The sequence below is a fragment of the Bos indicus genome, chromosome 17 (assembly GCF_029378745.1).
Source record: "Bos indicus isolate NIAB-ARS_2022 breed Sahiwal x Tharparkar chromosome 17, NIAB-ARS_B.indTharparkar_mat_pri_1.0, whole genome shotgun sequence".
Lineage (NCBI taxonomy): Eukaryota > Metazoa > Chordata > Mammalia > Artiodactyla > Bovidae > Bos > Bos indicus.
This window is the reverse complement of record NC_091776.1, coordinates 69,387,418-69,406,799: the sequence shown is the minus strand read 5'-3', so window position 1 is coordinate 69,406,799 and position 19,382 is coordinate 69,387,418. Positions and strand designations below refer to the sequence as shown.

Here is a 19,382-nt window from a genome sequence, read left to right as displayed (position 1 = left end):
TCAGGCCGATCGATCACTCACCTCCCTGGGCTTGAGTCAGTCCTCCTCCTGGAGTGAGCTTCTGGTCCAAGCAGGGTAGGAAGGAGTGAGGGTGACCGACTGTTTCAGTTCCTGGGGCCGACCTGGTTTCAGCCCTGAAAGCTCCACACTGCAGCAAACACCTCAGTCCTGGGCAACCAGGACTTCCGGTAGGCAGGGACCAGTTTGACCCCACCAACCGCCTGGGGCTACTGCCTGCACCCTCATAGTGTTCCTTGTAGCAAGAGATTAGCACACCCTCAGAGTCTTTATTTTATTCATAAGGAGACATATAAGCGAAAATAAATAAAACTGACAATAGCTAGGTGTATTTGCAGGAAATGCTGTAACTGACCCCACATTTATTAGAGAATTTTCCCTCCTTTTATTAATCAGAGAGAGATGTGATTGAGTGCAATATTATAACTTTCTGGCTCGTGGAACCCCGTAATTCTATTTCCCTGGAACCCTAAGGGCCTAGAAATGCCAATAATAATCTGATATATTATTTCATTGTTTATTATTATGAATATTGGCACTTTTAGGCCCTTTAGGGGATCCAAGGAGAACAAATCTGGCCGTTAGTAGATGCTAAGAACATAAATTACTTTATTAGCATTGATCATCTGCCTGGTTTGTTTTAAAATCAGTACAGTTCTTAACTCACGTTAACATAATTAACACTTTGATAATGAGTAGTTGCCAGATACTGAGCAACCACCCTGTGCCCAGCACTGTGCCCTGTGGGAACACGCACAATACCCTTTGCTGCCCCGAGAAGGTGATGGAGACACAGAGAAGCAGAGCCACCAGCCCAGGGTCACCCAGTCAGCCAACCATAGAGGCAGGACGCAAACCCAGGTCAGTCAGCTGCCAAGCTGGTGCTCGCAGCCCCCAGACCTTCAGCACCATTCCAGTTGGCCACCTCAGCCTCAGGACTGAAGGGCTTTTCCGTGGCCGGAAAAATAGGTCTCCAAGCGGCTCTGCAAGGGGGTCGCCTTCAGGAACCGGGCTGCTCTTGCTACACCTGGACAGCAGAGGGCGCCATGGTACCAAGTTCAGTCTCGGCGGGTTCTGCCGTTACTGGCCAGTGGGGGCGACCCGTAGGCCAGACCCGTGAAAGCCAAGCAGGGATCAAGGCTGCCCCCGGGGGAAATGCAGTGAAACTACTTGTTCCTCTCTGTTAGGGGTTGAACTGTATCCCCTGAAAAGACATGCTGGAGTCCTACCTCTCAGTTCCCTATGACTGGCATTTGGAAACAGGGTCTTTGTACATATAACAAGAAAGACGAGGTCCTCGGTGTGGACCCTAATCCAACATGGCTGGTGTCCTGATGAGACGTGGACGCGTCATGTGAACACACACGGACGCACAGGGACCGCGCCACGCGAAGACAGGCAGAGGCTGGCGTGACGCAGCTGCCAACCTAGGAACGCCAGGGGTGACGGCCACCTCCGGAAGCTAAGAGGCAATGAAGGATTCTCCCAGAGTTTCAGAGGGAACGTGGCACCGCGCTTTCAGACTTCCAGCCTCCAGATCTGTGAAAGAATAAACTCCTGTTGTTTGAAGCCACCCAGTCTGTTGGGACTTTGTTAAGGCAGCCCCAGGACACGAACACACTCTCCCGGGTCAGGACTCTGCCCCTCACCTGGGTCCCTCCGTCAGGCTCGCCCCTAAGAGCCACCCTCCGCCTGTAGCCTGAGGCCATCCTCTGCTCCGAGCCCCTCCCCCACCATGGTCCCTGCATCCCCTTCAGGAGAAACCAGGCAGCCGCATGCCTCTGGGGCTTCGCACATGCTCTTCCTATGGTGTAAAGCCCCCTTCCCTTTGCAGGCCTCACACTGTTACGTGTTTTCAAAGCACGCTCTGCCTTCTGTCTCTGGGCACCCTTCTCTGACAACCCAGCCTCCAGGTTCAGGCTGGTTCAGGGCCTCCAGGCTGCCCATCTCAGCTTGGCTAGCCCAGGGTCAGAGCCGTGGATCTGCCTGTCTGCGAGGCCCCTCCAGGCCAGGGCCTGGGTCTTATGGACACAGCCAGCCTCCGGTGGCCAGGCCAGGGCCTGACACACAGTCAGCTCTTAATACATGTTGAAAGACAGAGGAAAGGGTCCAGTGATTAGGATTCCACACTTCCATGGCAGTGGCGTGGGTGCAAATCTTGGGACTAAGATCCTGCAGGCTGCATGGTCGAGAAAAAGGAAAATAGGGAGGAAAATGGGAAGGATGAGAAGAAAGGAGGTAGGGAGAAGGTCAAAAAGAGGGAGAGAAAATAGGGCAGCGGGAAGAGAAGGAGCTATTTCACACTTGAGGGCCTACTCCACACCTGTCCTAACTGACCTGGTCCTTATCCCTGCGGAGGCTAACACCTTAGCCAAGGTACAGGAGTGCAGGGCTGGTTTCCTTAGCAGAGAACTTACATGACCCTGGGGGGGGCCCAGTCAGGGGGCGAGTTGAGGCAGGGAGTCTGAAGAGGGGGTGCCTCTCGGCAGCCACAGGCACCAGAGACCCATATAAGAACCGAAAAGGGAGAGGCGGCCCCTTCCAGCTTCCCTTGCCATCACTTCTTTCACATCAGATCAGATCAGTCCCTCAGTCGTGTTTGAGTCTTTGCGACCCCATGAATCGCAGCACGCCAGGCCTCCCTGTCCATCACCAACTCCCGGAGTTCACTCAGACTCATGTCCATCGAGTCAGTGATGCCATCCAGCCATCTCATCCTCTGTCGTCCCCTTCTCCTCCTGCCCCCAATCCCTCCCAGCACCAGAGTCTTTTCCAATGAGTCAACTCTTCGCATGAGGTGGCCAAAGTACTGGAGTTTCAGCTTTAGCATCATTCCTTCCAAAGAAATCCCAGGGCTGATCTCCTTTAGAATGGACTGGTTGGTTCTCCTTGCAGTCCAAGGGACTCTCAAGAGTCTTCTCCAACACCACAGGTCAAAAGCATCCATTCTTCGGCGCTCAGCCTTCTTCACAGTCCAACTCTCACATCCATGCATGACCACAGGAAAAACCATAGCCTTGACTAGACGAACCTTTGTTGGCAAAGTAATGTCTCTGCTTTTGAATATGCTATCTAGGTTGGTCATAAGTTTCCTTCCAAGGAATAAGCGTCTTCTAATTTCATGGCTGCAGTCACCATCTGCAGTGATTTTGGAGCCCAGAAAAATAAAGTCTGACACTGTTTCCACTGTTTCCCCATCTATTTCCCATGAAGTGATGGGACCGGATGCCATGCTCTTTGTTTTCTGAATGTTGAGCTTTAAGCCAACTTTTTCACTCTCCACTTTCACCTTCATTAAGAGGCTTTTCAGTTCCTCTTCACTTTCTGCCATAAGGGTGGTGTCATCTGTATATCTGCGGTTATTGATATTTCTCCCGGCAATCTTGATTCCAGCTGGTGTTTCTTGCAGTCCAGCGTTTCTCATGATGTACTCTGCATATAGGTTAAATAAACAGGGTGACAATATACAGCCTTGACGTACTCCTTTTCCTATTTGGAACCAGTCTGTTGTGCCATGTCCAGTTCTAACTGTTGCTTCCTGACCTGCATACAAATTTCTCAAGAGGCAGATCAGGTGGTCTGGTATTCCCATCTCTTTCAGAATTTTCCACAGTTTATTGTGATCCACACAGTCAAAGGCTTTGGCATAGTCAATAAAGCAGAAATAGATGCTTTTCTGGAACTCTCTTGCTTTTTCCATGATCCAGCGGATGTTGGCAATTTGATCTCTGGTTCCTCTGCCTTTTCTAAAACCAGCTTGAACATCAGGAAGTTCACGGTTCACATATTGCTGAAGCCTGGCTTGGAGAATTTTAAGCATTACTTTACTAGTGTGTGAGATGAGTGCAATTGTGCGGTAGTTTAAGCATTCTTTGGCATTGCCTTTCTTTGGGATTGGAATGAAAACTGACCTTTTCCAGTCTTGTGGCCACTGCTGAGTTTTCCATATTTGCTGGCATATTGAGTGCAGCACTTTCACAGCATCATCTTTCAGGATTTGGAATAGCTCAACTGGAATTCTATCACCTCCACTAGCTTTGTTCGTAGTGATGCTTTCTAAGGCCCACTTGACTTCACATTCCAGGATGTCTGGCTCTAGGTGAGTAATCACACCATGGTGATTATCTGGGTCTGGTGATGATCTGGTGAAGATCTTTTTTGTACAGTTCTGTGTATTCTTGCCATCTCTTCTTAATATCTTCTGCTTCTGTTAGGTCCATACCATTTCTGTCCTTTATCAAGCCCATCTTTGCATGAAATGTTCCTTTGGTATCTCTGGTTTTCTTGAAGAGATCTCTAGTCTTTCCCATTCTGTTGTTTTCCTCTATTTCTTTGCATTGATCGCTGAAGAAGGCTTTCTTATCTCTTCTTGCTATTCTTTGGACCTCTGCATTCAGATGTTTATATCTTTCCTTTTCTCCTTTGCTTTCTGCTTCTCTTCTTTTCACAGCTATTTGTAAGGCCTCCCCAGACAGCCATTTTGCTTTTTTGCATTTCTTTTCCATGGGGATGGTCTTGATCCCTGTCTCCTGTACAATGTCACGAACCTCCATCCACAGCTCATCAGGCACTCTATCTATCAGATCTAGGCCCTTAAATCTATTTCTCACTTCCACTGTATAATCATAAGGGATTTGAATGGTTTAGTGGTTTTCCCCACTTTCTTCAATTTAAGTCTGAATTTGGCAAGAAGGAGTTCATGGTCTGAGCCACAGTCAGCTCCTGGTCTTGTTTTTGCTGAGTGGAGATAGAGCTTCTCCATCTTTGGCTGCAAAGAATATAATCAATCTGATTTCGGTGTTGACCATCTGGTGATGTCCGTGTGTAGAGTCTTCTCTTGTCTTGTTGGAAGAGGGTGTTAGTTATGACCAGTGCATTTTCTTGGCAAAACTCTCTTAGTCTTTGCCCTGCTTCATTCTGTATTCCAAGGCCAAATTTGCCTGTTCCTCCAGGTGTTTCTTGACTTCCTACTTTTGCATTCCAGTCCTCTATAATGAAAAGGACATCTTTTTGGGGTGTTAGTTCTAAAAGGTCATGTAGGTCTTCATAGAACCGTTCAACTTCAGCTTCTTCAGCATTACTGGTTGGGGCATAGACTTGGATTACTGTGATACTGAATGGTTTGCCTTGGAAACGAACAGAGATCATTCTGTCGTTTTTGAGATTGCATCCAAGTACTGCATTTCGGATCCTTTTGTTGACCATGATGGCTACTCCATTTCTTCTGAGGGATTCCTGCCTGCAGTAGTAGATATAATGGTCATCTGAGTTAAATTCACCCATTCCAGACCATTTCAGTTCGCTGATTCCTAGAATGTCGACGTTCACTCTTGCCATCTCTTGTTTGACCACTTCCAATTTGCCCTGATTCATGGACCTGACATTCCAGGTTCCTATGCAATATTGCTGTTTACAGCATCGGACCTTGCTTCTATCACCAGTCACATCCACAGCTGGGTATTGTTTTTGCTTTGGCTCCGTCCCTTCATTCTTTCTGGAGTTATTTCTCCACTGATCTCCAGTAGCATATTGGGCACCTACTGACCTGGGGAGTTTCTCTTTCAGTATCCCATCATTTTGCCTTTTCATACTGTTCACGGGGCTCTCAAGGCAAGAATACTGAAGTGGTTTGCCATTCCCCTCTCCAGTGGACCACATTCTGTCAGTTCTCTCCACCATGACCCGCCCACCTTGGGTTGCCCCACGGGCATGGCTTAGTTTCATTGAGTTAGACAAGGCTGTGGTCCTAGTGTGATTAGATTGACTAGTTTTCTGTGAGTATGGTTTCAGTGTGTCTGCCCTCTGATGCCCTCTTGCAACACCTACCATCTTACTTGGGTTTCTCTTACCTTGGGCGTGGGGTATCTCTTCACGGCTGCTCCAGCAAAGCGCAGCCAATGATCCTTACCTTGGACGAGGGGTATCTCCTCACCACCGCCCTTCCTGACCTTCAACGTAGGATAGCTCCTCTAGGCCTTTGGCAAGCTCTTATTGAGCACCTGCTGTGTACACTGTGGGAGTGCTTGTCTCAGACAAGTACCTAAGGCATGCAGGTCCCGTGCACACACGAGCCCCCCGTGTCCTGGTTTTGGGCTCTGGCTTTCTTGTCCGGAGCTGGGGCAGCTGACTAGCCAGGAGTCCGCTGTCACCCCTCACCCGAGGCCAGGTGTGACCCAGCTCCAGGCGACACATCCACCTGCTGGATCTGGACCTGGGAAGTTCTCTCCTCTCCCCTGAAGCCTCGTGCCCTCAAGGCTGTGATGAGTCACGGGCAGTTGCTCCAGACACATGGGGCGGCCACTGGAGCCTGGGTCACACAGTGAGGTTCCAGGCCTCTGTCGGGGGTGAGTGGTGGCCTTCCTGGCTCAAGGAGGCTCCTGCTGGGAACACAGGAGCCGGGGGTGGGGGCCCGGAGGCAGGGTGGAGAGCAGCCCCTGGGTGTGTAATGACAGGCGGTGTCACCTTTCAACATGCTGTGGGGCAAGTTTCGCTGCCCTTGTTTCACAGAGGAGGATGTGAATCCAGGCCAGTCAAGGGTCAGTGCCCTAGGCACCTGGCAAGGAATGACCTCGGCCAGGAAGAGAGGACAGGCCTGGCAGGAAGGGGTGGGGCCAGCAGCTCAGTAGAAGACAGGAGAGCCTGCAGGGAGACACACAGTGGGGCCTGCACTCAGGACCAGGGAGCCGGACCCCACACCGCCGTGGGCAGCATGAGTGGGCAGGTGGGTGACCTGAGCCCCTCGCAGGAGAGGGCGCTGGCCCAGGTGAGTGTGGCAGGGGGTGGGGGAGGGGAGAGTCCTACACGGGCCTCAGTTTCTCCTAATGCCCCAGGGGCCCCTGATTCCCTCTGAGCTCTGTACCCCCAGGTCTCTTCCCAATTCTGAGGGTCTTGGAGACCAGTGTCAGCACCAGCGCTATCCGAGAGAAACATAACGTGAACCACAACTGCAGGCCATCTTTGTCACTTCAAAGTGTCTAACAGCCACATTACAAAAGGGAAAAGATACAAGTGACATCAATTTCGATAATATATTTGCTCATTTACTTTTGGCCGGATCGTAGGGTCTTAGTTGCTGGACCAGGAACTGGGCCTCGGCGGTGAAAGCCATGTCCCAACCACTGCACTGCAGGGGAATTCCCTGTAATATATTTAACCCGATAGAGCCAAGTTGTTATCGTTGCAACAACGATATGTAATCAATATGTAATCAATTGCCACAACCTGTAATCAGTATAGAAAGGGTCGCGGGGATGTTTTTGGTACTGTCTTCAGAATCCTGCGTGTGTCTCAGACTCACGGCAGATCTCGATTTAGACTGGCCACGTCTCAGACTTAGTGGCCACTCCATTGGGCCCCACAGGGGAGCGCTGCTGGGGTGGCAGGTCCCAGCCTTAGCTATGATCTGGGGGACGCAGGAGCAGGCACGCGTCCTTTCTAGCTCGTTGGGGTCTTTCCCTCGGGCTTGAACACGGCAAGTGAGGGCTCCAGGCACAGTCGCTCACCTCAGTAGCATGGAGGGAGGCCCTGAATCCTGCCGTTGAAGAATTCTACATCTGAAAGAGGGCAGATTCCAGCTAGGCTGGGAGAATAAGTCCTCTTACAAGACAACTGGGGTCAAGGATTAGGTCCAGGGGCCTCTCTGGCCGTCCTGTGGTTGGGACTCGTCGCTTTCACTGCCAAGGGCCCCGGTTAGATCCCTGGTCCAGGAACGAGGGTCCCACAAGCCCCGTGGCTCAGCCAAAACAAACAAACAGAATTAGGTGCAGATCTTGGCAGAGCAGGTCATGTGAGCCTCAGATTCCTCCCTTGGGCGGGGGGATGGGTGTACTAGCGGTATGATTAGCTCAGGGCCAAACACTCTCTTGTGCTTCTTTCCTTCTTTAAATATATGTTAAACAAAATTCTTTCTTTGGCTGCGGCATGCTCGGTCTTTGTTGCAGCCTGTGAGATCTCCTTCTCTGACCAGGGATCAAACCCAGGTCCCCTGCGCTGGGAGCTTGGAGTCTTAGCCACTGGACCACGAGGGAAACCCCTTCCTTGTGTTTCTGAGGACAGAGGTTATCAGCTCATTCGGGCCTGGGGGGCCCAGAGCTAGTTCTTTGACCCTCCTATTTGGAGTCGAAGGAGACTGAAATGCAGGAAGAGGAGAATAACTCAGGCCAGATGGCACTGGGACTGCTGAGTCCTGGCCCAGGTCCATGAGTCCCCAGAGCTGGCGCTGTCTCAGAGTCGTGACATTCACACAGAAGTGGCACCCTCAGCCCCTGGAGAGGGCTGGGGCCCAGCTAAACTGCCCCATCGCCTCCGGGGGCCTGTCTGCAGAGGGTCTTCTCAGGCTGGGTGGAGTCACCCCTCATTCAGGCCTGGATGATGGGGTGTGGATCAAACACACCATTTGCCTCTTGCTGTGTGACGCTGGGCAAATTGCTCCACCTCTCTGAGCCTAGATTCCATGTCACCTACCCTCCCACCTGAATTGACCTGGGGGCTCCCTGAGGGTGGAGAGCTGGGCCCTTAGGAGGACCCACCCTGCCCCCATGGGTGTCAGGGAAGAGTCAGCCCTATAAATCTCATTTATTCCACATTTCAGGGACTTCCCTGGCAGGTGCAGAGGTTGGGACTCTGCAATCTCACTACTGAGGGCCTGGGTTCAATCCCTGGTTGGGAACTATGATCTCACGAGCCTCATGGTGCAGCCAAAATAAAAAAGGAAAAGAAAAAAAAATCTGCATCTCATCCACTCTTTGGGCAACTGGTTCATCATCACTGTCCCATTTCGCAAAGGGAGGAAGGGAACTGTCGTGACTTGGCCCAGGCCTCGGCTCCCCCAGCACAGGTGGGCCCCCTTTACTCAGACACCCCGTTGCCCGCGGGCTCTGCAGGCCTGTGGCACCGGCCTGTCCCCTGCGGCCGTGGGGTACCGTGCGGCCCTGCCCACCCGGGTCTCTCCCCGCTCTGCCCTCAGTTCCGGGAGAACGTGCAGGATATCCTGGCCGTCCTGCCCAGCACCGACGACTACTTCCTGCTCCGCTGGCTCCGAGGTGAGCACGGACGGTAACATGAGATGAAGGTCAAGGGCATACGAGGTCCCTCTTGTTGTGTCACAAGTTGCTGCAAATCACAGGCACCGGAAGCAACCGCAAATATGTATTATCTGTGTACACAGTTTCTGTGTACAATTTTAGTTTCTAACTGAGTAAGTATCAACAGATATAACCAAAAAACAAAACTTCATTGGCATCCTCAATGATGTGTGAGAGTGGAAGAGGCTCTTGATTTACATAATTCCTGGCTCTGTGATTCCACCAGATACAGAGGGTCTGATCTCTTCAGGGTTTTAGAGCATTAGGAAAAGAACCCTGGGCACAGCATGGTCCCCAGGGCCCTGACGGTGGCCATGGATGTGGCAGGGACTCCACGTGCTCTTTCTCTGGACACCTTCTCTTCCTAGCTTCCTCTTGGGTAGTGCCTTCTTTCTCTACTGCCACCACCATGGCCCACCCAGGGGCACACCCACTGCTATCAGCCCAGGGAATCAGGGAGGCAGGAGGTAAGGGGGCCGGGGGGCCCTCCCAGCCCCCGGGTAGCCACAGCCCGACGCTTCCAAGGCAGCCCCCAGCACTGGGCACCCAGAGCCTTCTTCCCTGAGCTCTTTGACTCTTCCAAGCACCTCTGAGTGGACAGTACCCCAGAGGCCAATAACCCACCGAGGGGCACAAGCTAGGATCACTGCCCCCAGGAGTCCACAACCACCACCCTATCTCCTCCTTGCAGCTCGGAGCTTTGACCTGAAGAAATCAGAGGCCATGCTGCGGAAGGTGAGGGCAACACCTGCCCGGCCCCGTTTCCTGCCCTTTGTGGCAGCTTAGCTCCCGGGCCAGGGATTGAACGCGGGCCTTCAGCCATGAAAGCCCGGACTCCTAACCACTGGACTGCCAGGAATTCCCTGTCTTTTCTTCTTTCCATCCTTCTTCCTTCCTTCTTTCTTTCCCTCTTCCCTTCCTTCCTTACTTTCTTGCAACGACCATTTATTGCACCTCAAAGTGGAGCCTCGCTGCTTCTCGCACTGGGGAGAGTGCAGTGGTGGAAAGAGAGAGAAAAGAAACCAGATCAATAAATAGACAAGGCAATTTCTGAGAGTGGAAATTGCAGCCAAGACAGTAAGGCAGAAAGAAGTGAGGGAGGGCAGGAAGGCCTTCCTTGCCGAAGGGCGATGTGTTGGCCCCAGCACGAATGCCCAAAAGGAGGCAGCCGTGTGATAACTGGAGACAGGGCAGAGCCGTGCAAAGGCCCTGAGGTGCGGGCGAGCTGGAGCAACCCAGGCGCACAGGACGTTGTGCCCTAGAGAGAAAGGGGAGAGATGCAGCTGAGTGGGTGGCCCAGGCCCATCCCCGGGGACCCAGCAGGCCACCTAGGGAGTCTAGGCTTTTGACTAAGGGTGACTGGCAGCTGGGGTTAGGGTTAGGGTTAGTCTGACCCTGCTTGTGGGGCTCCCTGGAAAGCCACGTGGGGACAGGAGCCTGGGGACCAGGAGGGATGACTCAGGGAGAGGCAGCTACGGATGCGGGCTTCACGTGGTCCCTTCTGAGTGTTTCTGTCCTCATCCGTGTCAGACCCCATCTCCTCCGTCCCCCTTGCATCCCCACCCTCAGTTCTGGGTCCATGGAGCCCGGGATGCCCTGGCGGGCCCTCAGTGGTTGCCGGCAGCGGGGCCTGGCCTGGCATCCCTGGGTCCCCGCAGACCCTTTGGCTCAGGAGGGGTCTTCAGCTGCGCCCCACCCTCCCTTGTCTCTAGCACATGAAGTTCCGGAAGCAACAAGATCTGGACAACATCCTCGCGTGGCAGCCCTCAGAGGTGAGCCCCCAGCGCCCTGCCCGCCCCAGACCCCGGCTCTCCATCAAACCCACCCCCACCGCCCAGCCCTGCTCTCTTGTGCATCCATCCAGGTGGTCAGGCTGTACGAGCCCAGTGGCTTCTGCGGCCATGACAGGGAGGGCAGCCCCGTCTGGTACCACATCATCAGGGGCCTGGATCTCAAGGGCCTCCTCCTCTCCGTCTCCAAACAAGAGCTGCTCAGATTCAACTTCTGGAGCCTGGAGCTGCTCCTGCGAGACTGTGAGCAGCAGAGCCAGAAGGTGGGGGTCCCAGGGCCCCCCATCCCCCTGGGCCGCCGAAATCTGGCCCCCTCCAAGACAGCCCCCAGCACTGGGCACCTGCCTCCCTGAGCTCCTCGGCTCCTCCCAGCACCTCCGAGTAGACACGGTTCGGGTGACCTGCCTTCCCAGGGGCAGACGATGGGAGGGTGCCCCTCGGGACGGCCCTGTCTCCCTGCACTTGGCTTCCCAGCATGAAACCTCCACGCCAGCATGAGCCAGGCCCAGCCCTACTTCCTGTGGGCTGTGGGGGGCACAGACCCTCCTGGGGTCTCACCTCTCAGCATTCCTTTGCAGTTGGGGAAGAAAGTGGAGAAAATCTCGACTGTTTTTGATTTTGAGGGGCTGAGCCTGAGACATCTGTGGAAGCCAGGAGTGGAGCTTGTCCAGGAGGTGAGAGAGCCCTACCCAGGGGGCTGGGTGTCCCCTCGCCTGGGTCTCTGCCCCTCGCTTGCTGGTGTGGGCTGTGTGTGGGGAGGTTCTCTGACTCCACCCACAGTTTTGCGGCTCTTTTTTTTTCTTTTTTAAATATTTATGTATTTATTTATTTTGGCTGTCAGATCTTTGTGGAGCACAGACTTCTCTCTGGTTGAGGCTTGTGGGATCTTAGTTCCTTGACCAGGGATCCAACCCACGCTCCCTCCAGTGGAGGGTGGATTCCTGACCCACTGGACCATCACGGAAGACCCTGCAGGGATCCTTTCAAACCCGAAGTCTCTTAGGGCTGTGCCAAGCCACAGCCATCACCTCAGCATCACCACCGCACGTCCGGGAGGTCACAACAGCAGGGCTTGGTCCCCAGGCTGGTCAGGGTCCCCGTGGGTATCCCTTCCCCTCTTATACTCCCTCCCCGCTCACCCTCTCTTACCTGGGAGGGGGCTGGGAGCAAGTCATCTTCAGGGGTCCTGAGGAAGGAAGGGAGACCCTGATAAGGTCTGCCTCCGCCGGGGCAGCTAGCCTGCCTTTTCTTTCTGCTCAATCCAGGATAGCAGAGAACCTAAAAATTTTAACATTTCAAGAACCACCACGAGCGACTTCCCGGGCGGTCCAGTGGTTAAGGTTCCACGCTTCCAATGCAAGGAGCACAGGTTCAATCCCTGGTTGGGAAACTAATCCCATAAACTGTGCGACGAGGTCCAAAAAAAAAAAGAACCACCATGAAAACATAATAAATTGAGAACACCAGACTCAAAAGGCCACGTATATTCCCTTGATATGAAATATCCAGATTAGGTAAATCCATAAGAGACAGAAAGCACGCTGGTAGTCAACCAGGGCTGCAGGGAGTGGGGAAGGGTGACTGCTATGGTTCGGGGTTCCTTCCGGCGTGGTGAGAATATTCTGCAACTAGACGGTGCTGATGGTTACACAGCCTGGTGAGTACACTGAGCCACTGAACTCTACACTGTGAAAGGGTGACATTTATGGGATGTAAATTACATTCCAATTACAAAAAAAAAGCCATGCCTTGCCACGTTGAATGTTTCTTATCCTGGAAGCATTTTGTTCCCAAAGCCACATAGAGGGGAACCTTCCAGGGACCTGACTGAGGGGGATTTTTTTGGTCTGCAGGAGGTGGGGTCATCCCCTGGAAATCTGTCAAGAATTTGCACTCATGGCTTCGGGGGGCGTGTCTGAGACGGGGACCCAACAAACCGGACAGGGGGAGTTCCTCTTGTCTGGGAGGCTTTTGGGGTGTCTGGAGAGGCCTCAGGGGCCTTAAGGGGGCGGCATTTAGGCACCTGCATCTTGTGCATTGACCTGAGTTTGACCCTACAGTTTTTCTCAGCACTTGAGGCAAACTACCCTGAGATTTTGAAGAATTTAATTATTGTGAAAGGTGAGTGAAGCAGTTCCGCATATGCATAAGTGGGGCTGGGGGGCGGTGCACGGGACAGGGAGGCAACGAGGCAGGGAAAGGAGACCCCAGGAAACCCTGAAACGGTGCCTGTCTCAGCCCCCAAGCTCTTCCCGGTGGCCTTCAACCTGATCAAGCCGTACATCACTGAGGAGACGCGCAGGAAGGTGCTGATCCTTGGAGGTGAGTGGGCAGCTCCTTTGCAGCTCCAGAACCTGGTCTGAGGGTGGCTCCTCCGCAGACCTGAGGGTTCCCGAACGCAAGGGCACCAGGCTCGGGAACACAGCTGCTCTGGGGGACCCACTCCCTTAGGCAGCAACTGTTGAGGCCAATGTGTCCACCTGCCAGAGGGCTGAGGGGCCAGGAGGGCTCTGAGAGACCCCAGAGGCAGCCTATGTGAGGGCCCCCAATTCTGGATTGAGAGATGTGAATTTGAGGGATGACTTTGTCTGTTATGAGCTGCAGGTGGGCTGAGTCACCAGCTCTGTCTGGGTCTCAGGTTCCTCAGGCTTCCCTGTAAAATGGGGAGCATAAGAGGCAGGTTTTTCAAATCACACACGTGCTCAGCTGCTCAGTCGTGTCCAACTCTTTGCGACTCCCTGCGCTATAACCTGTCAGGCTCCTCTGTCCATGGGATTCCCCAGGCAAGAATACTGGAGTGGGGTGCCATTTCCTTCTCCAGGAGATGTTCTGGACCGAGGGATTGAACCCTGTCTCCTGCATTGGCAGGCGGATTCTTTACAACTCACCTGTGAGTTGTTCTTTACAACACCACCTGTGAGCTGCAAGTGGGCTGAGTCACCGGCTCTGAGTCTCAGATTCCTCAGTTTCCCCCCATAAAATGGGGAGAAAAAGATGCAGGTTTTCCAAATTACATACCTGATAACATTTGGAAATTTAGAAAAATATAGAAATATATCAAGAAGAAAGAGTAAATCCTGTCTCTCAAGGAACTATTATTAACATGTACTATCTTTTCAAAGAAATTCATTTTAAAAAAATGGGTTCATGCCACGTTATACTCTTTTAGAACCTACCTTTTTCACATACCATGTGATAAACTTTATTTCATTTTGGTAAAGTCCAAAATTTAGGGTTTTTTTTTTTTTTTTTTACCATTAGGGAAGAGTGAGGTGTGAAGATGCTTATAGATGAATCTTTGTACACATCTTAATTTTTTTCCATAAAATAATAGCCTAGAAATGAAGAGTTCTTTTCCCTTAAAGAGAATGCACGGGAAGTCTGTTTCATTTCTGTGTCCACACTGCCCCAGGGCATGCTGGGAGTTCACCTCTGCTTCCTCCCACTTTGCTCCCATAATGCTCTCACTCCTTAGTGGACCAACCTTGGCTTGTCAGAGCAGTGTTGGGGGAGGAGGGCTGATACACCCTCCCCCCAGTTCTGAGAGTGCTGGAGCTGCAGGAGCTGAGGGCAGGGACTGACTGGAAGGCTGAGTTCAGTCTCCGAGGGAAAGGGAAGCCCAGGGTAGACAAGCCCCTGCTCAGCCTCACGCTCCAGGAGACACTGATCTGAGTCCCTGCAAAGATGGTGGTCCAGTGGTTAGACTCAGCGCTTTTATTGCCGAGGTCCCGGGTTCGATCCCTGGTCAGGGAACTAAGATCCCACAAACTACGTGGCATGGTCAAAAAAAAAAAAAAAAAAAGATGCCTCATGGTCCAACACCTGGACGGATAGGGGTGGGTACCAGGGCTGAAGGGGCAGGAACTGGTCACACAGACACTGTGGACCTAGATCTTCTTGGCTTCTGTCCTGGAGGCGCTGAGAGTATGTGGGAGGTAGGGGGAGGCTGTCATATGGACAGGACGGCCCTGGACTTGGCCCCACTTCCCTCTGTTGAACCCCCGACCCCCCCCACAGAGCCCCACTTTTGTCCCCACAGGCAACTGGAAGCAAGAGTTGCTGAAATTCATCAGCCCCGACCAGCTGCCCGTGGAGTTCGGGGGGACCATGACCGACCCCGATGGCAACCCCAAGTGCCTGACCAAGGTCCGGTGCCCAGAGGACGGGGAGGGAGGGGAGATGGCCGTGGTGCGGTGCCCGCTCACCACCCTCGCCTGCAGATCAACTACGGGGGTGACGTGCCCCAGCATTACTTCCTGCGCAACCACGTGAGGGTGCAGTACGACCACCAGGCGACCGTGGGCCGGGGCTCCTCCCTGCAGGTGGACAACGAGATCCTGTTCCCGGGCTGCGTGCTCAGGTGGGCACGGCGCCCCCCACACACACCTGGTGTGGTCGGGAGGGGCCCGGAGCCCAGGCAGGTGGCGGTCAGTGGGGCCCTGTCCCCTGCAGGTGGCAGTTTGCGTCGGACGGAGGGGACATAGGCTTCAGGGTTTTCCTGAAGACCAAGATGGGGGAGCGGCAGCGGGCCGCGGAGATGACGGAGGTGCTGGCCAGCCAGCGCTACAACGCCCACATGGTGCCCGAGGACGGGAGCCTCACCTGCACGGAAGCCGGTGTCTGTGAGTGTTGGCAGGGATGGCTCCTCCTGGACCTGGGCGTGGGGGGCCGGTGCACTGCGTGCATCAGGTCCCACCAGGTAGGGGCCCTGGCTCCGGGCTCTCGGGTGTGGCAGTGGCACCCAGGTCTAGTACCTGCACAGGAGGGCGAGGTCCCAGGTGGGCGTCCTCTCTGAATGTCCGTCCCGCCGACGCAGACGTCCTGAGGTTTGACAACACCTACAGCCTGATCCACCCCAAGCACATCAGCTACACCGTGGAGGTGCTGCTCCCGGACCAAACCTCCCTGGAGAAGATAGAGAATTCTAGACAAGCCTCGCGGCTCCCACACCCTCCTCTGTGGCCTCTAGGTCCGCAGTGAGCTCACAGCCTTCCCTAGCCAGACTGCCCTCCAAGCTCCCCAGGAACGGGGATCCTACCGAGCTGGTCCCAGCCCATCTGTCACAGTGGGTCTGCATCTTTGGAACTGCGGGACTGTGGCAGCCAGCAGAGCAACAGAAACTCTCCAGCCCCTGTGATTCAAGCTCAGAGAAAACTCGCGGCCCCTTTTCTACCAACCGATACTGAGTCGGGAGTTCCCGTTCTGAAATACATCGTGTTAAAACAAAAAAATGTGCAGGGCTTCCCTGATGGCTCAGTGGTAAAGAATCTGCTTGCCAAAGAGGGAGACATAGGTTTGATCCCAGACCCGGGAAGCTCCCACATGCCGCAGAGCAGCTGAATCCGTGCACCGCAGCTACTGAGCCTGCGCTCTGGAGTTCAGGGGCCGCAACTACTGAAGCGTGAGCCCCCGAGAGCCAGTGCTCCGCAAGAGAGCCCACCACAACCGGAGGCTAAGCACCGCAACCAGGGAGTGGCCTTCCGCTCGCTGCGACTGGAGGATAGCCCACGCACAGCAGTGAAGACCCAGCACAGCCAAAAGTAAATAAATAAATACTTTAAAAAAGAAAGAAAATGTGAAATATAATATGACCGACAGAACTGGAAACAATTGCCATTTAAAAGATAATGCATTACTCATAGTTCCCAAGAGGAGAGGGCATGGATGCCACAGGGGATCACCCGGAGAAACGGTGGGTGGGCGTGGGTGGGAGGGGGGTGGTCATGAGGTGGAAGGAGGGGGAGGACCTGCAGGCAAAAGCCTTTGTTATGGTTTCCCCGGAAGGAATGGGTGAGGCGGGGTCAGCAGGCCTAGAATTGGCTATTTTGGGTGATTTCCTCAGGCTCTGGGGCCAAGGGGTTGTCCCATTTGTCTGGAACCTGGTTCTGGGTACCAGTTGCCCTGAGTTTGAGCCTGATGCAGGAGGAGGCTGGAGTGTGGGCTCCGTATTTGAAAAGCACACTCGTGGGCAAGACTCTCTCTTGTTGTTCAGTCGCTCAGTCGTGGCCAACTCTTTGCGACCCCACGGACTGCAGCTCGTCAGGCTTCCCTGTCCTTCACTATCCCTCGGAGCTTGCTCAGACTCACGTTCAACAAGTCAATGATGCCATCCAACTGTCTCATCCTCTATCGCCCCCTTCCCTTCCTGCCCTCAGTCTTTCCCAGCATCAAGGTCTTGGACTCTCTCTCTAGGAACTGGCTATCCCTGGGAGGGGTGGTCCCTCCAGGGTCAACAAAGCCCCAGGTGTCAAAGCATCAGAACACAGAAAATAGGAGACGTGATTAATACACTTGCCTAGCAAGCAGCTGTGCCGCTGCCCCTCTGAATGCACATTCCTTCCCCATCGAGAAAGAAGTCTTGGCTCACACGCTCCCCTTCCTAGTGTGAGGGTATCTAAGAATTGGTTCACCTGCTCAGCCTCCATCCTCTCAGGGACTCCCCTGCTGGTCCAGTGGCTAAGACTCCAGCTCCGAATGCAGGGTGCCTGGGTTCAATCCCTGGTCAGGGAACTAGATCCCTCATGCTGCAGCTGACGTCCCTGCGTCACAACCAAGACCGGATGCAATTAAAAATAAATAAATAAAAAAGAAAGAAATTGCATTTTGTTTCAGCAGAGTTGAGTTCAGTTTATGCCAGTCTCTCTTCCCTATTTCGATAGCTAATGCTTAATAAAATCCATCTTTACCTCTTTAACTAGCGTTTGACTTTGTTCATCTTTGACACTACCCAGCCAGACACGGTTGGTACAGGAAGTGTCCACCCTTGTGGAAAGCTCTACTGAGCAGTGTGTACATCGTGGGGTGTACGAGGTGGCCTTCTGAGGAGAGGAACACCAGAGACAAACTGAGCCTTCATCTCAGAAGTCATCCTCCAGAGAGCCCCACCAGTGAGGCAGGGTAGAGAGAAATGGGACCAATGATCAATAAAAATGGGAAAGCATAGAAAGATATTTGAGAAGAAGGAAAGGGCCATTCTAAGTTGTAAACGAACAAACCATGAATAAAAAGTGTAAACTTTCAAAGTCTGATCGAGGGAACAAGTGAACTTGAGCTATTGATAGTAAATTCAGCCTGATACCATCAGTTCAGGCTTTAATCACCTTGGGAGAAACCCCCAGATATATGCCACCCAATCCAGAGTTAATTGGCCAATAACTCAAAGCTTTGATACCAAGAAATATCTAAAACATTTTACTTTTCCATTTGGATCTATGGAGATTTAAAGTTCCAACACAACAGTGGAAAACGAATATTGAAATTTAAAGATGTCAAAGAATACAGTTGTAACCCAAGGACTACACCAAAGGAAGGTATGGAGACAAATATATGGTTGCTGTTGCATCCTAAGTCGTGTCCAAGCCTTTTGCGACCCCATGAACTGTAGCCCGTCGGGCTCCCCTGTCCATGGGATTTCCCAGGCATGAATACTGGAGTGGATCGCCATTTCGTTTTCCAGGCGCTCGTCCCGACTCAGGGCCTGAACCTGCATCTGCTATATTGGCAGGTCTAATACCTGCCAAAGGTATTCTCTGGACACCAGAGAAGCCCAGGAAACAAGTATAAGAAAGAATCAATAAAGTAGTTTCAATGGGATGTCTCTAGAACAAGCTTAAATAAAACTGTAGTAACAATTTTTGGATTCACTGGGTTTCTGTATTTGCTCTTTGGGTATTTGAAGTGCTCAAAACCATCAGCTGTAATGAATTTGTAGTTTACAGGTAGGGTATAATTCCCATGGATCAGACACGGAGTAGCTCTTTGATGATTCCCCAAGTGAGGTTGTGACAGAGCTCTGGTTTGGTACAGAGTCCAGACTCTGACCTGCCCCAGCTCACTGTTCGCTCCCCCACGCTCCCCGCCCACCTCCACCGTAAATTTGTGCAATAGCGTCCTGACCAGTGTTTCTTCTCTGAACATTTGCCCTGGCCAGGCCACCCTTCACACCAGGCCACCCTTCAACCCACGCCCAAGGTTATCTTCCTGCCGCAGGAGGAATCACATCCATGTTTTCTTTGAAAAGCTTCAAAGGCCACCGCCCACTCTGACAGCTCATAGGCATAGTCCCGAGCGTGGCCTGACCTCAGTCTTCTGAGCCCCCTGCCCTTGGAGTATCCCTCTTCCCTTTTGCCTCTGGAGGCTTCTTTATGCAAACCCCTCCATCCAGAACATCTTCCTCCTATTCCTGTCTTAGAGGCCCAAGTCAAATACCACCTCCTCTGGGGGACATTCCAAGACCTCCAGAGCAGTGGTCTTGCTCAGACTTCTATTAGAACCCTCTATCTTCAGGCAGCCAGGACAGATATTGGTTAAGGATACAGGACTTGGGTGCAAATAAGGGTTCAAACCCTGGTTCTGGCTCTTACCAGCCTGTGAGGCTCAGTCTGGCACATGTGAAATGGGCACGTGGATCCAAAGATGAGCAGCAAATATGACCCATGCCTTCACGGGGCTGACAGTTAAGGGGCTGAATCAGATGTCAAACCAAGCCATG

The 19,382-nt window shown here is 52.9% G+C and overlaps 2 protein-coding genes across 12 annotated transcripts in view; both read left to right on the top strand.

Annotated features, from left to right (window-relative positions):
- LOC109571402 (SEC14-like protein 4) overlaps positions 1–19,382 on the top strand; it is a 57,161-nt gene that overhangs the window by 14,113 nt on the left and 23,666 nt on the right. The window lies entirely within an intron of this gene.
- Positions 6,581–18,534, top strand: LOC139176777 (putative SEC14-like protein 6). 11 transcript variants are annotated; one of them, XM_070769832.1, is made up of 12 exons: positions 6,607–6,781; positions 8,609–8,854; positions 8,984–9,059; positions 9,793–9,836; positions 10,814–10,873; positions 10,966–11,154; positions 11,470–11,565; positions 12,952–13,012; positions 13,130–13,213; positions 14,931–15,037; positions 15,112–15,251; positions 15,344–18,534. In XM_070769832.1, the coding sequence occupies exons 4-12, from the start codon at positions 9,825–9,827 to the stop codon at positions 15,684–15,686; spliced, it is 1,092 nt and encodes a 363-aa protein (XP_070625933.1). In that variant the 5' UTR covers positions 6,607–6,781; positions 8,609–8,854; positions 8,984–9,059; positions 9,793–9,824; the 3' UTR covers positions 15,687–18,534. The 11 variants fall into 11 exon arrangements, with proteins under 11 accessions (XP_070625930.1, XP_070625938.1, XP_070625931.1 ...); XM_070769828.1 differs by lacking the exon at positions 8,609–8,854 and having other exon boundaries at positions 6,609–6,781; positions 15,344–15,513; positions 15,708–18,534; XM_070769833.1 differs by having other exon boundaries at positions 6,624–6,739.